This window comes from Elephas maximus, chromosome 13, assembly GCF_024166365.1.
Source record: "Elephas maximus indicus isolate mEleMax1 chromosome 13, mEleMax1 primary haplotype, whole genome shotgun sequence".
In the NCBI taxonomy this organism is placed as follows: Eukaryota; Metazoa; Chordata; class Mammalia; order Proboscidea; family Elephantidae; genus Elephas; species Elephas maximus.
In genome coordinates, this window is record NC_064831.1 from 33,712,918 (window position 1) to 33,729,750 (window position 16,833).

Below are 16,833 nucleotides of genomic sequence, written 5' to 3' on the forward strand. Positions count from 1 at the left end.
GTTTCATATCACTGAGCAAGATGAGAAAGTTTTGCAGGGTTTTATAGGAACAGCTTCCACAGTACTAAAGGGTGACCTCACTCTCAATGCCCTTGCCAGGTGCTTAGCCCCACTGTGAACACACAAGGTTGATTTCCAACATGAAACAAGCCAGAAGTATGGAATGATATTTCAGGTAACAGCTGTGGTTCTATATCCTGTAATTAGCACCTCTTAACCCTCCAACTTGCCCATGCGTTTTTCAGGCTGTTGAAGCTCAAATCCGAAGTTTTGGACAGACACCTTCTCAACTGCTTATAGAGCCCCATCCTCCCAGAGGCTCTGCCATGCAAGTGGTGAGTGTGCTTTCACTCTCTCCTTTCTTGTGCTTCTCTCAGGCTGTGCTTGACATTCATGACAGTCTTTATCTTTGTGCTTGAGATTCTCTACCACATCTGGGCAGTTCTTCTGTTCTTTTTATGCAGTCTTTGTTAATCTGCCAACAACTAGGAAACAGTATCGCATGCTCCCTTGGAGTCTTTGCGAAGGTAAACACGGCTCCAGTGCTCCAGCATTTCATCAGATCATATTGTGTGTTGCAGAATGAGAAGGTCCATAATTGTCACGAATCCTCACTATAGGATAGAGAACTCCACACATAGGGTTGATATGTTTTCTGGTTTGATCCTATGACTTTCTAGATTATTTTTGTTACTGTGGGTGTTTGTTTGTTTTAGTTTTTTGTTTGCATCCTAATACATCTTTCAGTTTGGGAATTCTTAGACTAATTCTAATATGTAGGATAATATTATTGATGGTCAGCAACCACAGGGAGAGAAAAATGGCCACTATATACCAAGCCACCCAAAACATAGTGGCTTAAAAATGTGATTTATTACTATCTTGATTCTGAGGGTTGAGTGAGTATTTCTTCTGCCCTTTTCACTTCAGCTTACATAGCTGGGAGTCTCCTTCCATGTGCTCTTTCACTGTCAAGGAGGTTAGACTAGGCCACCACTATGGTAGGAGTAGTGTTGGAAAAGAATGAAGACAGAAGTGGCTAGGCTTCTTGAGGCCTAGCTTTTGAATGCCACACAATGTTATTTCTGCCACATTCTGTTGGTCACGAAGCTAGCCAGAATCAAGGCAGAGGAATATATACTCAAGCTGAAAAATGTTACAGCTATTCTACTTTTATAGTTCCTGAAATTTCAGAGGGGATATTTTTCAATCATATTAAAAAAAAAAAAAAAAAATCACAATAAGAAATATTGAATTTTAAAATGGAAACCCAGGTGGCAGAGTGGTTAAGAGTTTGGCTGCTAACCAGAAGACTGGCAGTTCAAATCCACGAGGCACTTGTTGGAAACCCTATGGGGCAGTTCTGTTCTTTCCTATAGGGTTGCTATGAGTCGGAATCAACTCGTCGGCAACGGATTTTTTTTTTTTTGTATGATAAAAATATGATTTTTAAAATAGCCGATAGATTTTTTTCTTGAATTGCCCTCCATAAAAATAGATTGCTCATTACTGTTTTAAATGAAGAACAGGGACTATAAAATCTGTCTCTATAAATGTAATGAATATTTTAAGATAGATTCTAGTTTTATGCTGTTGTGGCTTAGACACAGTAGATTGCTGGCAGATACTGGAAAGGAGAGATTCGCAGACAAAAAAAGGGAACAGGAAATAGATACGTAGTTAATACAGTTGGCCATAATGATAAACTAGAAGCATTTGTAAGTGATTTGCATCACCTTTCCCCCCAAGTTTTTTAAACAGATGAAATCAGATTTAGGTGAACATGAAGGGTGAGTGTCGTGGACACAAGACTACACAGAAAGAAAACATTTAGCAAGAGCAGTGGAAGATAATGCCATAAAAAATAGTAAGACTGATTTATGTTTGGGCTTTGGAATTAGTTTTAGTGATAGCTTGTCAGTGAGACACAGGCTGCTTTTGGTGCTGGCTAATGGAAGCCCTCCACTGCTCCGTTGACTTTCTGTTTGGGTCACTACACGGACTTGTCAGTGGGGAAGTGAGGGAATTCCCACAGCGCAGCCTCCTGTACAGCAAAAGGCTCAGTTTTACTGCCCTTCGGGTGGTACGGCCAGAAGGCACAGGCTGGTGTGTAGACTGGAGACCATCTTTGCCACTCTCCCCATCTTCTGTATTGAACTCCTGAACTGAGTTTCAGATTTGCACAAATTGTGCTTTTCATCATAAATGTATGTGGGTAGGAAAGAAAAGCATGTTGGAAAGAAAATCGGAGTTGTCAACAAACATACACTTAATCTAGGAAAACAGAATGAAACCTGTCTAGGAGTTTCCTGCTTCTACGTCAGACTTGGATCTCAGAAGTAGATGAGGGTTTGTTTCTTGTTTCTCTCATCCCTGTTTTACCAGTTGTTGTTTGGCTTAATCTACAACTGTGGCCATCGCTGCAGCCTAGGCCAATAGGCTGGGGTGTGCTTTATTTCATTTCTTGTATTCCTCAGCCTGTACTTATTGGCCAAGGATACGATGGAGCCCCCACAAGAGTTTCCTGCTTGTTGCCTACATTGAGAATTCTAGCCAGGATGGATATGTAGGAACAGACTGGAGGTAGAACTTGTCAGAATGCAGTGAACAGTTCTAGATAAGGAGTCTGTAGCCTGCTGTGCACAGTGGCTTGTCCTTGCCACGTGGCTAAGAGTCAGCCCACCAGAGTCGCTGTATAAACAGGACCGTCTTCCTATATATTAGAGATTGTTCCTTTTGTTTTTGTTTAGGGTATAAACATTGGAATTATTCAGTTGGAGCTTAAATGTGTTTACAGTACGACCTGTTAAACTCGAAAATATATATGAATTTTTTTGCGGTGAGACTTTGTATGTTGTACTCTGATTTTCTCAGAGTTTATAAATTGACTTTAGTAAATGTTGTAAAATTATGTAATTGAAAAATGAGGCTTGTTACCCTGAAATGACGTTCATTGCCTTTTCTCAGATTTCTTCAAAGCTTGCTTGTAGGATATTTAGTTTGGTGTTGCTCATTGTTTCTCATTTTACCCATTTTCACAGAATTGCTAAAACTGTATAAAAGGTTCTTTGTATTAGGCAAAGTACATTATTGATATCAAGGGTTTTAAAAATCAAAGGCAGAAGTGTATTAATTGTTTTTACTAACACTCAGATGAGTTACTCCATCAACCAGCAGTGCTTCCCCCCCCCACACACTCACACACACACACACACACACACTCACATATGAACACAGAAGGAATTAAAGCCCCATCGTGCTGCGTTAAGTGCATGAGCCATAATATACAGCAGGTGTAGTAATTAGCAGGCACACGAAGGCTGCCTATTTGTCTGGTTGTGCTGCTGTTACTGTATCCCCCTGTGTTTTCACACCATCAGATAGTGGGATTTAATTGAGGCCACATCAGATGAGGCATTACTGACACCTTTAATTGAATGAGCATCCAGGGAGGATTAACTCATAATATTGATTGGCTTTTAGCCACTTGCTCAGAAGGGTGTCTGGGTAGCTTATTAGTTGCCTTTATTTACACCTTTATGCAAAGAGTGCAAATAGGAATTCTTACTGCAATATGTTTTTCTAAGTACTCTTAATAACTTTTTTAAAAGGACTGATAATAAAAATGCAAATTTATTTAATTTTTTATTAGCAGTTCTGAATAAATATGTGTTAAATATATGTGCCTACACATTTACCTATACCTGGTGTTTTGAAATATGGTGGTAGGAAAGCAGCCAGAAGCACTTCATCACAGTATTTCAGTTCTGGATGATACTAATCAGCTATTCAAAAATAGACGTGGTAAAAGAGAATTGCTGAAAATGTACAGTGCAGTTACTCTGTGATAGCATACCAAGGATGAATAACGCCAATCAGGGTAGTGTTACATTTGTCTAGCAGTCTTCAAGATTTTTTGTTGTTGTTTTTGTTAACTGTTAGAACAATCAGTGTTTAACACTTTCAATTTCTACTTTTCAAAGGAGGGATCAAAAAAAATCTTGAACTTTCCTTGTTTGATCAAGAGGGAGAAAGGGACATCTTGGTATTTCTCGTTATTCCTACTTACAGCAGAAAGCAATGGCATTTGCATTGTAATAGGGTAGTGTTTATGACTTGGTACACTATATAAATACATTGTTTTTACAAAGTACGTTATTTATGCATTACTTTGAAACACCTTTATAATTAATTTTGTATATTATGTCCATAAGTTATTTCTCTACTGTAATAATGTACACTCTCTAACAATTGCTTATAAATATATTTGTTTTAATTATCTCTTTATTTAGTTGTCAAAATCTTCATGCTAACGCAACACAACTTTTGATGATCTTTGGAAATTACTTTGGCTTGCTTTTATGACTATTGTATATTCTCGTTCTTCTTCTTTTTTATACCAAAAGGTCATTATTTGACGTGTGATAGCAACTGATACAGCTTTAATGCAATCCCCAATACTTTGCCTATTTAGAAACACAAATCAAAATCATTATTTTAGTTATAAGTGGTGGGAAAGAGAGCTAATAAAACCCTATGGATTTTTTAACTATCTCTGTTAATGTATTCTATTTCAATCACCAAAAATTTCAGTTGATGATATACATGAAAAACAAACAGATCATAGTTGCTGTTTCTACAAGCCTTTCTGCTCCGTGTGCCTTCATTTACAACTGTGTTAACATGGTCTTCCTCTTCTTTTCCTGCTTTTCCTGCCCCCTCTCCTTCTTGTCTTTCTTCCTTGTGTATTTGGGTTCTTGTCATGCCCACTCAACAGTATCTCCTCCTGCAGAGTCCACTGATGTTCACAGACCAAGCTCAGCAGGATGTTATCATGGTCCTAAAGTTCCCCTCCAACTCCCCTGTCACTCATGTGGCAGCCAACACCCAGCCTGGCTTGGCAACTCCTGCTGTGATCACAGTCACTGCTAACAGGCTGTTTGCCGTGAACAAGTGGCACAACCTTCCTGGTAAGTAAAGAAGTATCATTTTAAGACATACTAACTGCCGAACGCTGTATAAAGAAATTGTAATATCCTCTTAAATGTATTATATCTCAACATTTAAGCTTTTAATTTTCGTGTATTAGTATGAATCAAAATGTTTAAGAGTTTGAAAGGCATGAAGAAGTCTCATCTGAGCCATATATTACAAATTCTGAAACATAAACTATTCTTTGGCATCTGGTGGTTTGTCTGAACTCCTCAGAGATAAATGTTGTTTGTAATATTTTAATATGATAATGTTCTATATTATGTCCATAAATAGTATAAATTTTTTATTAGATGTTTCCCCTTTTTTTACTTACTCATTCACTTATTCATTAAACACTTCTGATTTTCTATAGTGTGCCAGAAACTGTACATTTTTTGTACATGGCATTGTGCTATTTGGTATGGCTGGTAGAAGAAAAGGACGTTTAAATTAACCCATTCCCGTCAAGTCGATTCTGACTCATAGTGACCCTATGTGACAGAAAACTGCCCCATAGGGTTTCCAAGGCTGTAAATCTTTACGGAAGCAGTCTGCCACATCTTTTTCCTGCAGGGCGGCTGGTGGGTTTGAACCACTGACTTATTAGCAGCCAAATGCTTTAACAGCGGTGCCACCAGGGCTCCTTAAATGCTGAGCAGTCATGGTACCTCAAGAGAGGATACTAAAATGACCATTAGAATCATAAACTGCAGAAGTTTGAAGAGACGTTAGAGTTCACCTAGTCCAGCTCCATGTTTTCCCGGTGGGAGGCACTGAGATACTGAGCCTTGGGATCTTGCCTTGCTCAGAGCCAGGTTTGAACCCAAGGTTTCTGACTCAACTTTTATGATTACTTTCCTGTGATTTATTGCTCTCGTTAGAGTAGGAATGTTGTGATCTGGATTTAGCACTGTTCTTTTTGGCCACTGGTTAGAATTTTTTTATTTTTAAAAAGAAATAAAGAAAATCTCCTTTTAAAGTCTTGGAGGTTATAGGCCATTTCCCCCCAAACCATTGTTTTAGGGAGGACACTAAAACTTTGATTTTAAAGTCTGTGTGCATAAAACACTGCTCATTAGAACACATGAAATGCTTGCAAAAAATCCACATTCTTGAAAAAGGGCCTCATGCCAAAAATGGCCTCATGCCAAATGAAATGCAAGAGTTTTCGAACTGAGCAAAATTGAATTGACATTCAAACAAAAACTTGGTGCACTGACTGCATTCAGTAAGACACCCACTAGAAGAATTCGTGGCTAGAATCAGAACTGATTACATATAGCCATTTTCCTGGCCATTGGAGAATAAAACAACTAGAAGAATGCCAGTATTTGATTAGAGAATAGATTTAAGGAAACTTGAAGACAAGTAAAAACTGAGGCAGATATATGATGTCTTTAGTTTATAGGTCCTCTTACGCCTTGTCCTTCATATGAGCTTTTCTTATGGAGAAAAATGCGTATGCAAATTGCATATTTATTTTGGGACTAAAGATTATAATTTGTTTAAGAGATGTGATTTTGGGGGGTTCTCTAAATACCATTTGTTAGAGGAGAAGCATGCTGGTGGGTGTGTTCTATCAAATACACTAGAGGATTTACCTCCTCCGTATGCAATGCCTGTTAGAGCCTGGCAAAGGCACAGTGAATGTCGCGTTGGGACCACCACAAATCCTGGGCTGCTTTGTGGCAGCCCTGAAAATATCTTCAGCCTAAACATAACAACAACATATAGCAGGAGAGACAAAACTAGTTAAGTGCTAGAAAGCCCTGGCCCCGCCCACTAAGATTAGTTTAACCTAGCTAAGAGGAACTGAACTTACTCAACCAAAGGGTACCAAGTCTTCAGCTGATACTCCTATTGTAGTGTGTACTCCCTAAACATTGACGACAGCTCTTGACACTTCCTTTTGAGGAAGCCCAGTTCCCTGAGTAGAAAGCTCCCTTAGTACCTGACAGATGTTTTCTACCCCACTCCCGTTTTTTCTGTAAGTATGTGAAGTGATGAAGAGCTAGGATGCAGTCTGTGGCACATCCGGCCGTCCCTAGCCCAAGCTGGCCTTTTCGTAAACTAGGAGCTTGAGGGACTGCACAACCAAAAACCAAACCAATTGCTGTTGCGCCAACTCATAGTGACCCTATAGGATAGAGTAGAACTGCCCCATAGGGTTTGCAAGGAGCGGCTGTTGGATTCGAACTGCCAGCCTTTTGGTTAGCAGCTGAATTCTTTAACCACTGTGCCACGAGGGCTATCCTGCCAATGCTTGGCCAATAATTTTTCTCAGTGAGCCTTGCTTCATGCCTGAACCTTGTGTCACTAGTAGTTTCTGTCCCCACCCCCTGGCTTTGTAGTATGACACGGCAGCTCTTCATCAGATAAATATAAAGAATGATAACGTTTATGGGAGTCCACAGGTGGTTATATTTCTGGAATGTGATTTCCAGTTTTGAGCTACACCTTAAAATACTAAGCATCCATTCTAATAATCTGTGCCTCTTTTCATTCATTTACATAAGCCTGATCTCCCAGCCTTTCTTTTTCTGCTTTTACCTATCAATGTGCCTTGATTTAAAATAAATATCAAAAATCCCTAACAGTTATTCTTTTAGTAAACAGCAAATTCATATTACTTTTTTTTCTTTTTAATTTTAGATTCTGGTTCCTTTTAAAGGATCTCTGATTTCCATATTTTCTTTATTAGACAGCTAACTCTGGTCATTTCTTTGAGTGGTGTCTGGACCCTGGTTTAGAAAAAAAAAAAAATCAACTTTATCCTTCTTTCTCATTCACAGGACCTTGCAAAAATCTCTAAAATAAATAAATAAATGGCAGCTAATGTTTATTGTAACTTCCCTTATAACAGCAGCTAGGGCTGACTAGATTCTCAGTACTGTTCTAAGCACTCTACATGTATAAACTCACTTAATCCCCTCAACAACCCTTAGATGTAGTTCTATATTTAGAGTAAACCCCTTGCCCTTAAGTGGATTCCGACTCACAGAGACCCTATAGGAAGAGTAGAACTGCCCCATTGAGTTCCTAAGGAGCACCTGGTGGATTCGAACTGTTGACCTTTTGTTTAGCAGCCAAGCTCTTAACCACTATGCCACCGGATTGAACCATGTGAAATTGCCACTTTTACAGGTCAACATGGCCAGCTGTTGGCAGTTTCTATGGTTCAACCTAGCCCATTTTACAGATCAGGAAACTGAAACACAGAGAGAGGCTGCATAACTTGCTCAAGGTCACCCAGGCAGTCAGTGGCAGCACCAGGACTTGAGGCCTACCCAAACATTGTTAACCTCATATACCGCTTTTACTGACAGTTTGGTTTTAATATTTCTACAACCCCAGGCTCTCAGAGAAGCAGAGAAAAATCCTGAAGGTATTAGTTTTAATGGGCACTGTAATTACTGGAAGTAAATGGCACTGATGGGCAGACCAGGGGCTGCAGTTCATTCTCCCTAATCATTCACTGTAAGAGTCCTGTGATTTCTTTACTGGCAGAGCCAGTAATCGGCAAAAACAAGTACCTTCAGTACAAAAAGAGTGAGTCATTGCAACTTCCATTCTTTAGCTACTTTAATCCCTTAAGCTTACTTGTCTGAGTTTCTTAGGGCTTCCATAACAAAATACTATAAGATGGGTGACTTTAAAGAAGAGAAATTTGTTGTCTTACAGTTCTGGAGGCTGGAAAGTCCAAAGCAAGGTATTAGCCATAAGGGCTCCGAGAGAGGAACGGTCTGTGCCTCTCTCCTAGCTTCTCACGGCTGCCAGCGATCCTTGGTGTTCCTGTGCTACTTTAGATGTATCTTCATATGGTCCTTTCCCCTTGTGTGCGATTCTGTCTCCCTGTCTGTCTTACCCTTTTATAAGGCAGCACGTGGAAGGGATTAGGACTCACTGTACTCCAGTATGGCCTCCTGAATTTAGCTGATAACACCTTCAAAGAAAAACCCTATTTCCAAACAAGGTCACATTCACAGGTACAGGGGTTAGGAGTTTAACATATCTTTTTGGGGTTCACAGTTCAATCCATAACAATACTCAGAATTTTTAGTGCCAATATTGCATTTATTCAAGTATCTTATCAGTATTAAGGATCCTTCAATCATCCTTGTAAAAGTGGATATTTACTAGCTGGGGAAATTATGATATATAAGTTTTAACAATCTATGAACTCAGTGAAATGCACTCCTTTTTATTCTCAACCCCTCAAGGACAGTCAGAAAGATTTCCTAAATTCTTACGGTATTTCTTAAACACACCTCTGATACCAGCCAAGCTAACTGAAGTGCTTGTGAGTCCTATAAAAGGCAGATACTGACCAGGGTGAATGGCTGAGTGCTTTGGGGATAAGGGCCCAGAATCTAACTGTCAGAGCTCTAAAGCTGAAAAGATCATCTGCTCCAAACCCTTCATCATAGCCTTTAGCACTGGCCTAACTGCATAGCGAGGCAGTGGCAGCTTCTGATTCTTAGTACATTTTCCACTCTACAGCCTATAAAACCTCTTTTCAATTACAAGATAAGTATGCCTGAATTTTTAGAACCATTTTGAGAATTGAACAAACTATTCTTACTGTAAATTGATTTTTGTTACTCATTTGCCTAAGTATTTTTAGATCAAAACCATGGAAATATTAAATATTAATAAAACTTTTTTTTTAAAACCTCAGTCCAGTCTTTAAGAAAATATTTCAGCCAAATGCATTTAACGAAAACATTTATCTGTGGGTAGCTTTATTTTTATTCAGACTTTCAATTGATTGATTTTAAGTGATGGATGAAACATTAAATGTTCCCTGACGTCAAGCTTTTCCTTTCTGCATCATAAATTGATGTTTTTGTGGGTCCTTTGTGCTGCAGCATTCAAAACTGCCTTTTTAAGAAGTAACAAAAAAATAGTATTTGCTACAGTCAGCAGATGGTTGTCACGTTTTGTTTTCTGCGTGCTTTACCACTTAATTTTGTTTTGTTGCAGCATCAGAGGTTACCAGTCAAGCATCTGCTATGGCTTATGGCCTAGGACTGGAGCCACCGCTGATGGCACATGTTCAGAACAGCACTAATCTAAAATAAATGTTTAATAAGCCAGCCATAAAAGCACCTGGATTTTTTTTCCTTTCAGTTTCACAAAACTGCATGAGCGATTTGGAGGTTGGAAACAATTCTGCATAAGGTTTGACTTACGCGTTTTTATGTGGTTTAGTATATGAAAAATAATGCTTTTTTTTTTTTTTTTTTATCTTTTGTGAATTCCAGCTCATCAAGGTGGTGTACAAGACCAGCCATACCAGCTGCCAGTGGAAATCGATCCTCTCGTAGGTCTGTCACTTCCTTTTCTCTTTGCGATTCATTAAGCTCTGTATGGTGGCCCTGAAGTGTAGATTACAGTTGTTTTTCACTTGCTGGTTGCTGGGAATGGAATTTTCCTGATAAACCATTTGCATGCAAATTGGAATGCAATGAGCTGTGGCTATGCTGGTATTTCATCAACTCCCCCTCGTTGGTTTGCCTAATTTGAACAGGCCTAGAACGCGTGTCACTGAAAATTAATATGGATGCTGTAATAATGTGTGATTGAGAATGCGCATGAAGTACTGTCAGGATAATATTGGATCTTTTCATCACTCAGACTTGTTGATGAGCAGGAGCGAGGCACGTTATGATGAATTGATGCACCGGTAATGTGATGGCGCTCCTTTGCTCGGGAAATTTTCATAATAACAGTGGGATTCTTAGCAGCACTGTGTTGTGAAAAATAAAACGGTAGTGCCAGGGTTTCATCATTAAAGGAGATCAATCCTTTTTTCCTGGGCCCTCTGTTCACTCTGAGGGGATTAATGTGCAATTGCAGAGCAGTTTCCAAGTGGAAATATATTGCCCAGCCAGTGGCAGTGTTAAGATATTTGTATTCATTTTCCTAGGGCCCTACAGCCTAGTAAATTGCCACTGGAGGTTAAATTTGTTCAGGAGGGGAAAAAAAAGAAAGAATAGGGAGGAGACCAGAAAAAGCCACTGGGATGAGATGAGCATCTGCAGCAGATGACTTGGAATATTTAATTGCTGTTACGCTTTTTGAGTTAGGCTCATTGAAATCTCTAGTTCAGCATTTTTCATCCTCGTGTGTGGGGATTTCAAACATGGCTTTGCCTTGATACTGAAGATCCTATTCAATAGCTTTTAGAATAAAAAACGCAATTGCCCATTTGTGGGTATATGCTACCAGCACGAATGTTTGGCTTGCAATTTTGCTAAATTTCCCTGGCATGAGTAATTTGTTAGAATTTTTTTAAATTTTCAAATAAAATGTATGAATGAGCTGATTTATTCTTTCACAATCCAAGGTACTCCCTAAGTGTATGTAACCACACCTTTTTTGTCTTTAAAACCATTGTTTCAACAGAGAGTGAAAGAGCCACCATTCACAGTTGGACTTTCATTAAAAAATAATAATAATAACTTTAAGCCCCAAACTAATTAATTTATCATTTCCTCATACCTGAGCAGAAATCTAAGAAGCAATTTTCTATTTGAAGGATAAATAGAATTCTGGTTCCTCAATCTTGTTTTGCTTTGAGTAGATATGATTCGCCATATATATACATATATAAATTAAATGCTCACTTGGGTAAAATTTTTAAAATCAGGAATATAATAAATTCCATTTGCTAATCATTTAAAGCATTGTTTCTGAATTATTGACCCATGATTGGCTTTAAAACTTGACAGTAAATATCCTATAATATAAAGCCTCATTAAATGAATTCGGCAGTTGTAGTTGTTTAGATCAGGTACTAGTAAACTTTTTCTTTAAAGGGGCAGATAGAGAATATTTTAGGCTTTGTGGACCATATGATCTCTGTCTCAACTACTCAGCTCTACCATTATAGCACGAAGCAGCCATAGACAGTACACAAGCAAGTGAGCATGGCCTTCTTCCAAAAACCTTTACGTACAAAACCATGCAGCAGGCTGGGTTTGACCTGTGGGCCAGAGCTTGCCACCACTGCTTTAAACCACTGGCTGTTCGACTTTGTGCCACTCTACTTCCTAAAATAATTGTTTAAAACGATGTACCTTCTCATATATTTTTAAGTTAACATCCAAAGTTTTTCATCACAAATTTAGATAGTTACAAAGGTTATAATTTCTAGCACCATGTAAAAATTGACATTTTAAAGAAAGTGTTATATCACTCTTTAAAATGTATCCAAAAAATAAATAAAATGTGTCCAATGGAACCTGAATATCAGAATGAATTGATACTCAATGTTTTTAAAAATGCATTAAAAAGCCCAATATTTCCTAGTTGGAAATATTGCATTATTCCTTTTAATCTTGAATTCCTATTTTCACTGTTTCCCCCACAGAATTTTATCTTAATGTTTTTTTATTGATTGCTGTAGTATACTTTTCTGCAATAAAAATATGTATAGAAAATTAAACATGTATATAAATTTTAAAATTTGCTATAACTGTAAGACTCAACTTTTTAAAAAATTTCACCTGAATTGAATGATCACTACAAATACTATTAATGTACACTTATTCAAAAATTATAATTAAAAAAACAAACTTGTTGCCGTCAAGTCAAATTCTGACTCATAGTGACCCTATAGACGGGGTAGAACTGCCTCATAGGGTTTCCAAGGAGCACCTGGTGGATTTGAACTGCAGACCTTTTGGGTAGCAGCCATAGCACTTAACTACTATGCGACCAGGGTTTCCCAAAAATTATAATAACTTTTAATAGTTATTAAACATCAAAAGCAAATATTTATTGGAAATACATCTTTAATGAAATGAACGGGGCTCCTCCGACCCCCGTCAGTTAGCTCATGTACTCATGGATGAGCGTTCTTTACTGCTGAGTGAGACATGGTTTGTCATCTTTTGTTTGTTTGTTTGTTATTATAGATGGGAAGCTCTGAGGAACCTTGCTCACACAAAAAAGTAATTGTAAAGGGAAGAGTATTGTATTAACAATGTCACAAAGATCTTCGATCTTTTTCTGAGTTATGCAACAAAATTCACATACCAGTCTATTATTAAAGTTGTTTATGGTCTATCATTAAATTATCTATCATCTTAACAATCTATCATTGAAACTTATTTTTAATGATCTATCAATTGACAGCATGATTAGATCCTCCTTTAATTTTATTGAAAGTAATGAATTAGAAACCACCTGACATACAAAATGATTTCATATCTAGGCATTCACATCTTCAACATCCATCAGTATTTTGAATTGTTCCTTTATTTGGCTCCCAAGAGATTTTTTATACCCAGAGGCAAAGCATCATCCTAAGGTTCTGGGTGGGAGGGAAATACGCCTGTGTTTCATCTAGCAGAAGAAGGGCATGTGAACAGGGGAGCAGGAAAGGAAAACCCACAGGAGGGTTCTCAGGCAAATCAATTTTAGGCAAGAGACATACGAAAGTAGAGGGACTAGAAATTGATTCTTTTAAAACCATCTGTGTCTGGGTATCCCTTGGGATGTCTTGTACCCCCAGGGGTATGCATGCCCCAGTTTGAAGACTGCTTATCTAGACAAATATACCTAATTTTCATTGAATAAAAATACTTTCAGTACTGAATCTAAAACAGTTTACCAGAGAAAACAATGAAATAATGGAAAGACAGTTGTGAGATAAGATGAATAGATAGTTTTTGTTTTTAGAAGGGATTGCAGTGTTAAATTGGAAGTAATCATTTACTTGGAAAATACTCATCCGAATGCTTAAGAGACATCACCCTTCACCCGTGGGTGCTTCGTGTTTTACTCAATTCAAAATCATGCATATGTCCAGATCTGTCTAGGTGACTCCTCCCAAGAGAATACTCAAAACAAAAAAAACAAAAAAAAAAAAACACCAGTGAACGTTTATATCAGAGGAGCAGAAGTCAACCATTTTTACAGTTCTCATGTGGACTGAGACACTGCAGTACAGTGTAGAAAGCACTGCATGCCTTGTTTGCAGTTGCTAGGTTTCTTGGAATTATATGTATATTCTGCATATACATAACACACAGCTTCACTGCAGTGGGATACTAAGCGTCTCTCTCTGTGATAACCTGTGATACACATAGAAGCTTTTCTCATCTGCCTGCAACTTCCCTTTGTGGGGAAGGAGTAGAAAAAATGATCCCGTCCTAGAATTTTCCCCTTTTTAAAAACTGCTGCTATCACTTTCTAGACCATTAATCACCCAAAAGTTTAGGAAGCCCACATTATCAAAGTTATAGCATAACCTTAAATAGATTAAATTGTGTCCGACTCTAGCCGAATTGTACACATGAGTGTTTCTCCTGGGTATGTACAGGTGTGCCATGTTCCGCATGCCTCCAGGGCAGGGAGCGTTGTAGTCCTCTGTCCCCAGGGCTTCCCCGCACAGCACTGGAGACTATTTTGAACAATTTTTTTCCTTTCTTTATTACCTTCTGAGACTTCTATTAAAGTGCCCACATTAGCTTAGTTATTATGTACAATGTGTATAATATAGATTTTTTTATCTCTATTTCATTTTTTTAGTGATGCATTTATAGGTTGTTTTTTGTTGTTAGTTTTGTTTTCAGAAAACTGAAGACTGTGGGTACAAAGAGCTTAATAATCAAATGCAGACATTTAGTTATTCTTATCTGTTGTACATCAAGTTTCTTTAGCAGCAAAAGAACCATTATGTGTATCGCAAAGTCAGTGGTAAAATAACTCTTAGATCACCAGAGACAATGCTTTCTACTTGATTGGCCTCATAATGCCAAAACAGGCATCTCAGTGGAAAGCATTTTTCTGATAACAGCACGCTTGATAGTGCATTTCTAGAGGGTTAGTACTCTTCCCATGTGCCTTGGTGTTGCTCTACTTCTGACCTCGCACCTCCTGACAAACCCCATCTTAGGTGCTCTGCAGCATTTTGAAAATACACTGCCAGGCTGTTTTGTTTTATTGCTTAAATAAGGAGTAAGAAAGTGGCAGGATGCTGTGCTTTGACTTTTCCAATTACAAGTATCTTTAATAGTCATCCTACCCTTTCCTTACACGCAAGTGCAGCTGTAAACAGGGGAAATGGGAGTTCACATCCAGTCAAATTAAAGACCCATTAAAGCCAAAGTAGTATAAGAAAAAACAAAACAAAACAAAACAGTATTTCAGATATATGACATTTAAATTCTAATCTCTCTTCCTTGTGACAAAATGGTAAAGGTAATAGATTGTCACAACATGAATCCGTTCTCATGACAATAAATGTAATGAGATTGTCAGAACACAGACCTACCTGTGATGCAATCTGGAGATTATAATCTAGTTTGGTCCTGCCCAGGAGCTGGAATGCATGCTCTGTCAATCCTGTACTGTTTTTAAATTGTCATAGGTTGTTATTCCTTTCCTCTAGGCAAAATTTATTTTACTGAGATGTTGAATTTAGCTACCAACAGTCTTCTAACAATTGAATGTATTTTCCTATTTAGTTTTTCAAACATGATTATATTTAAAATAAAAGGTCAGGTATTTACTGGAACATGTCTCTTTTCCTTTCCTCCTTCCCCCAAGTATGACACCATATAGATTTTTTTGCCCATGTGGGTTTAGTAGTTTTTTGAATTTTTTTCTTTCTCCCTTCTCACAGCCAGCAGTACAGGCATGCACAGGAGGCAGATCACTGACCTTCTGGACCAGAGCATTCAAGTCCATTCCCAGTGCTTTGTCATCACTTCGGACAACCGCTACATTCTCGTCTGTGGCTTCTGGGATAAGAGTTTCAGAGTCTATTCTACAGACACAGGTGACTGTTCTTTCCTTCATCAGTGAGCTAACGCCTGCTACAAGAAGCACGATGAGTCCTAGAAGGCTTTCTCATCTTCCTCCTTCCAAAAATGATAGAATTCTGTAATTTGTAAAGTAAGAAGGGAAAGAAGACACTCCTTTCCCCTTTCAATTGGTAATCTACTATGCAGGCTACTCTCAAGTTAAGCTCTCAGGTTGTCTTTAAGAGGCAGTTTTCTAGAGGAGGTTTTTCTCCCAAGCCTCGTGCTTATGGAAGGAGTGATCATTTTGTGGGCATATCCTGGTATGTAAATACCACACACGCATGTGCATATGCATAATCTTATAGTGAGTGCAAATACATAATCTTAGAGTGAGTTCACATACATGATCTTACAGTGAGTGCAAATACATGTACATAGTATTATTTAGTGGCTTTTCCCCCTTACTGGAAAGATTCAGTAAGGGTATCTTTTGGGAGTAGATATACTGTCCCCACCCAATTCTGCATAGAATCTCCCTGAAAGCTACACCATCAGGAAGAAAAGCAGCTGACCACTGATTTTGTGTGTGACAGGAGCTCTTGTTAAGATGTAAAAGTTTAAGTCTATATATTCATTTGCATGCATCTCCAAAAAAAAAAAAAAAAAAAAATTTTTTTTTTTCCGCTAAGGGACAAACTAAGCTCAACTCAGGATTATTACAGGAGAACCAACCCAGTACATGTTTATGAATTTTTGCTGTAGGAAATTAAGAAATATATTGAGAAATTTAATGGATTTCTCTTTTAAAACAATTTTAGAAACTTAGAAGATGAAAAACATATACGTAGTTGAATCTTTTAAAAAATAATTAAAATTAGACATTAATGCATTTGAACTAATTGATACATACTGTGGAACTAGCTTGTTCAGCCGAAACCAGGATCTACAAATAATTTTGAAAGGCTGTGGGAGTGGGAAATTCTCTTTAATTGAAATTTCTAGTTAATTAAATATTGCACAGTAAATCATCCTACAGGCTCATTGTTAATAATCCTTATAAAGTGTATTCATCCATGTTCTTGCCTTAATATATTATGTTAAA

The 16,833-nt window shown here is 37.9% G+C and overlaps 1 protein-coding gene across 1 annotated transcript in view; it reads left to right on the top strand.

Annotated features, from left to right (window-relative positions):
* The window catches only part of LRBA (LPS responsive beige-like anchor protein), a 769,624-nt gene that overhangs the window by 714,849 nt on the left and 37,942 nt on the right, over positions 1-16,833 (top strand). Inside the window, exons 50-53 of the mRNA XM_049905216.1 lie at positions 246-335; positions 4,778-4,970; positions 10,239-10,301; positions 15,611-15,766. Coding sequence (XP_049761173.1) covers positions 246-335; positions 4,778-4,970; positions 10,239-10,301; positions 15,611-15,766 — 502 coding nt within the window. The remainder of the gene's footprint in view (positions 1-245; positions 336-4,777; positions 4,971-10,238; positions 10,302-15,610; positions 15,767-16,833) is intronic.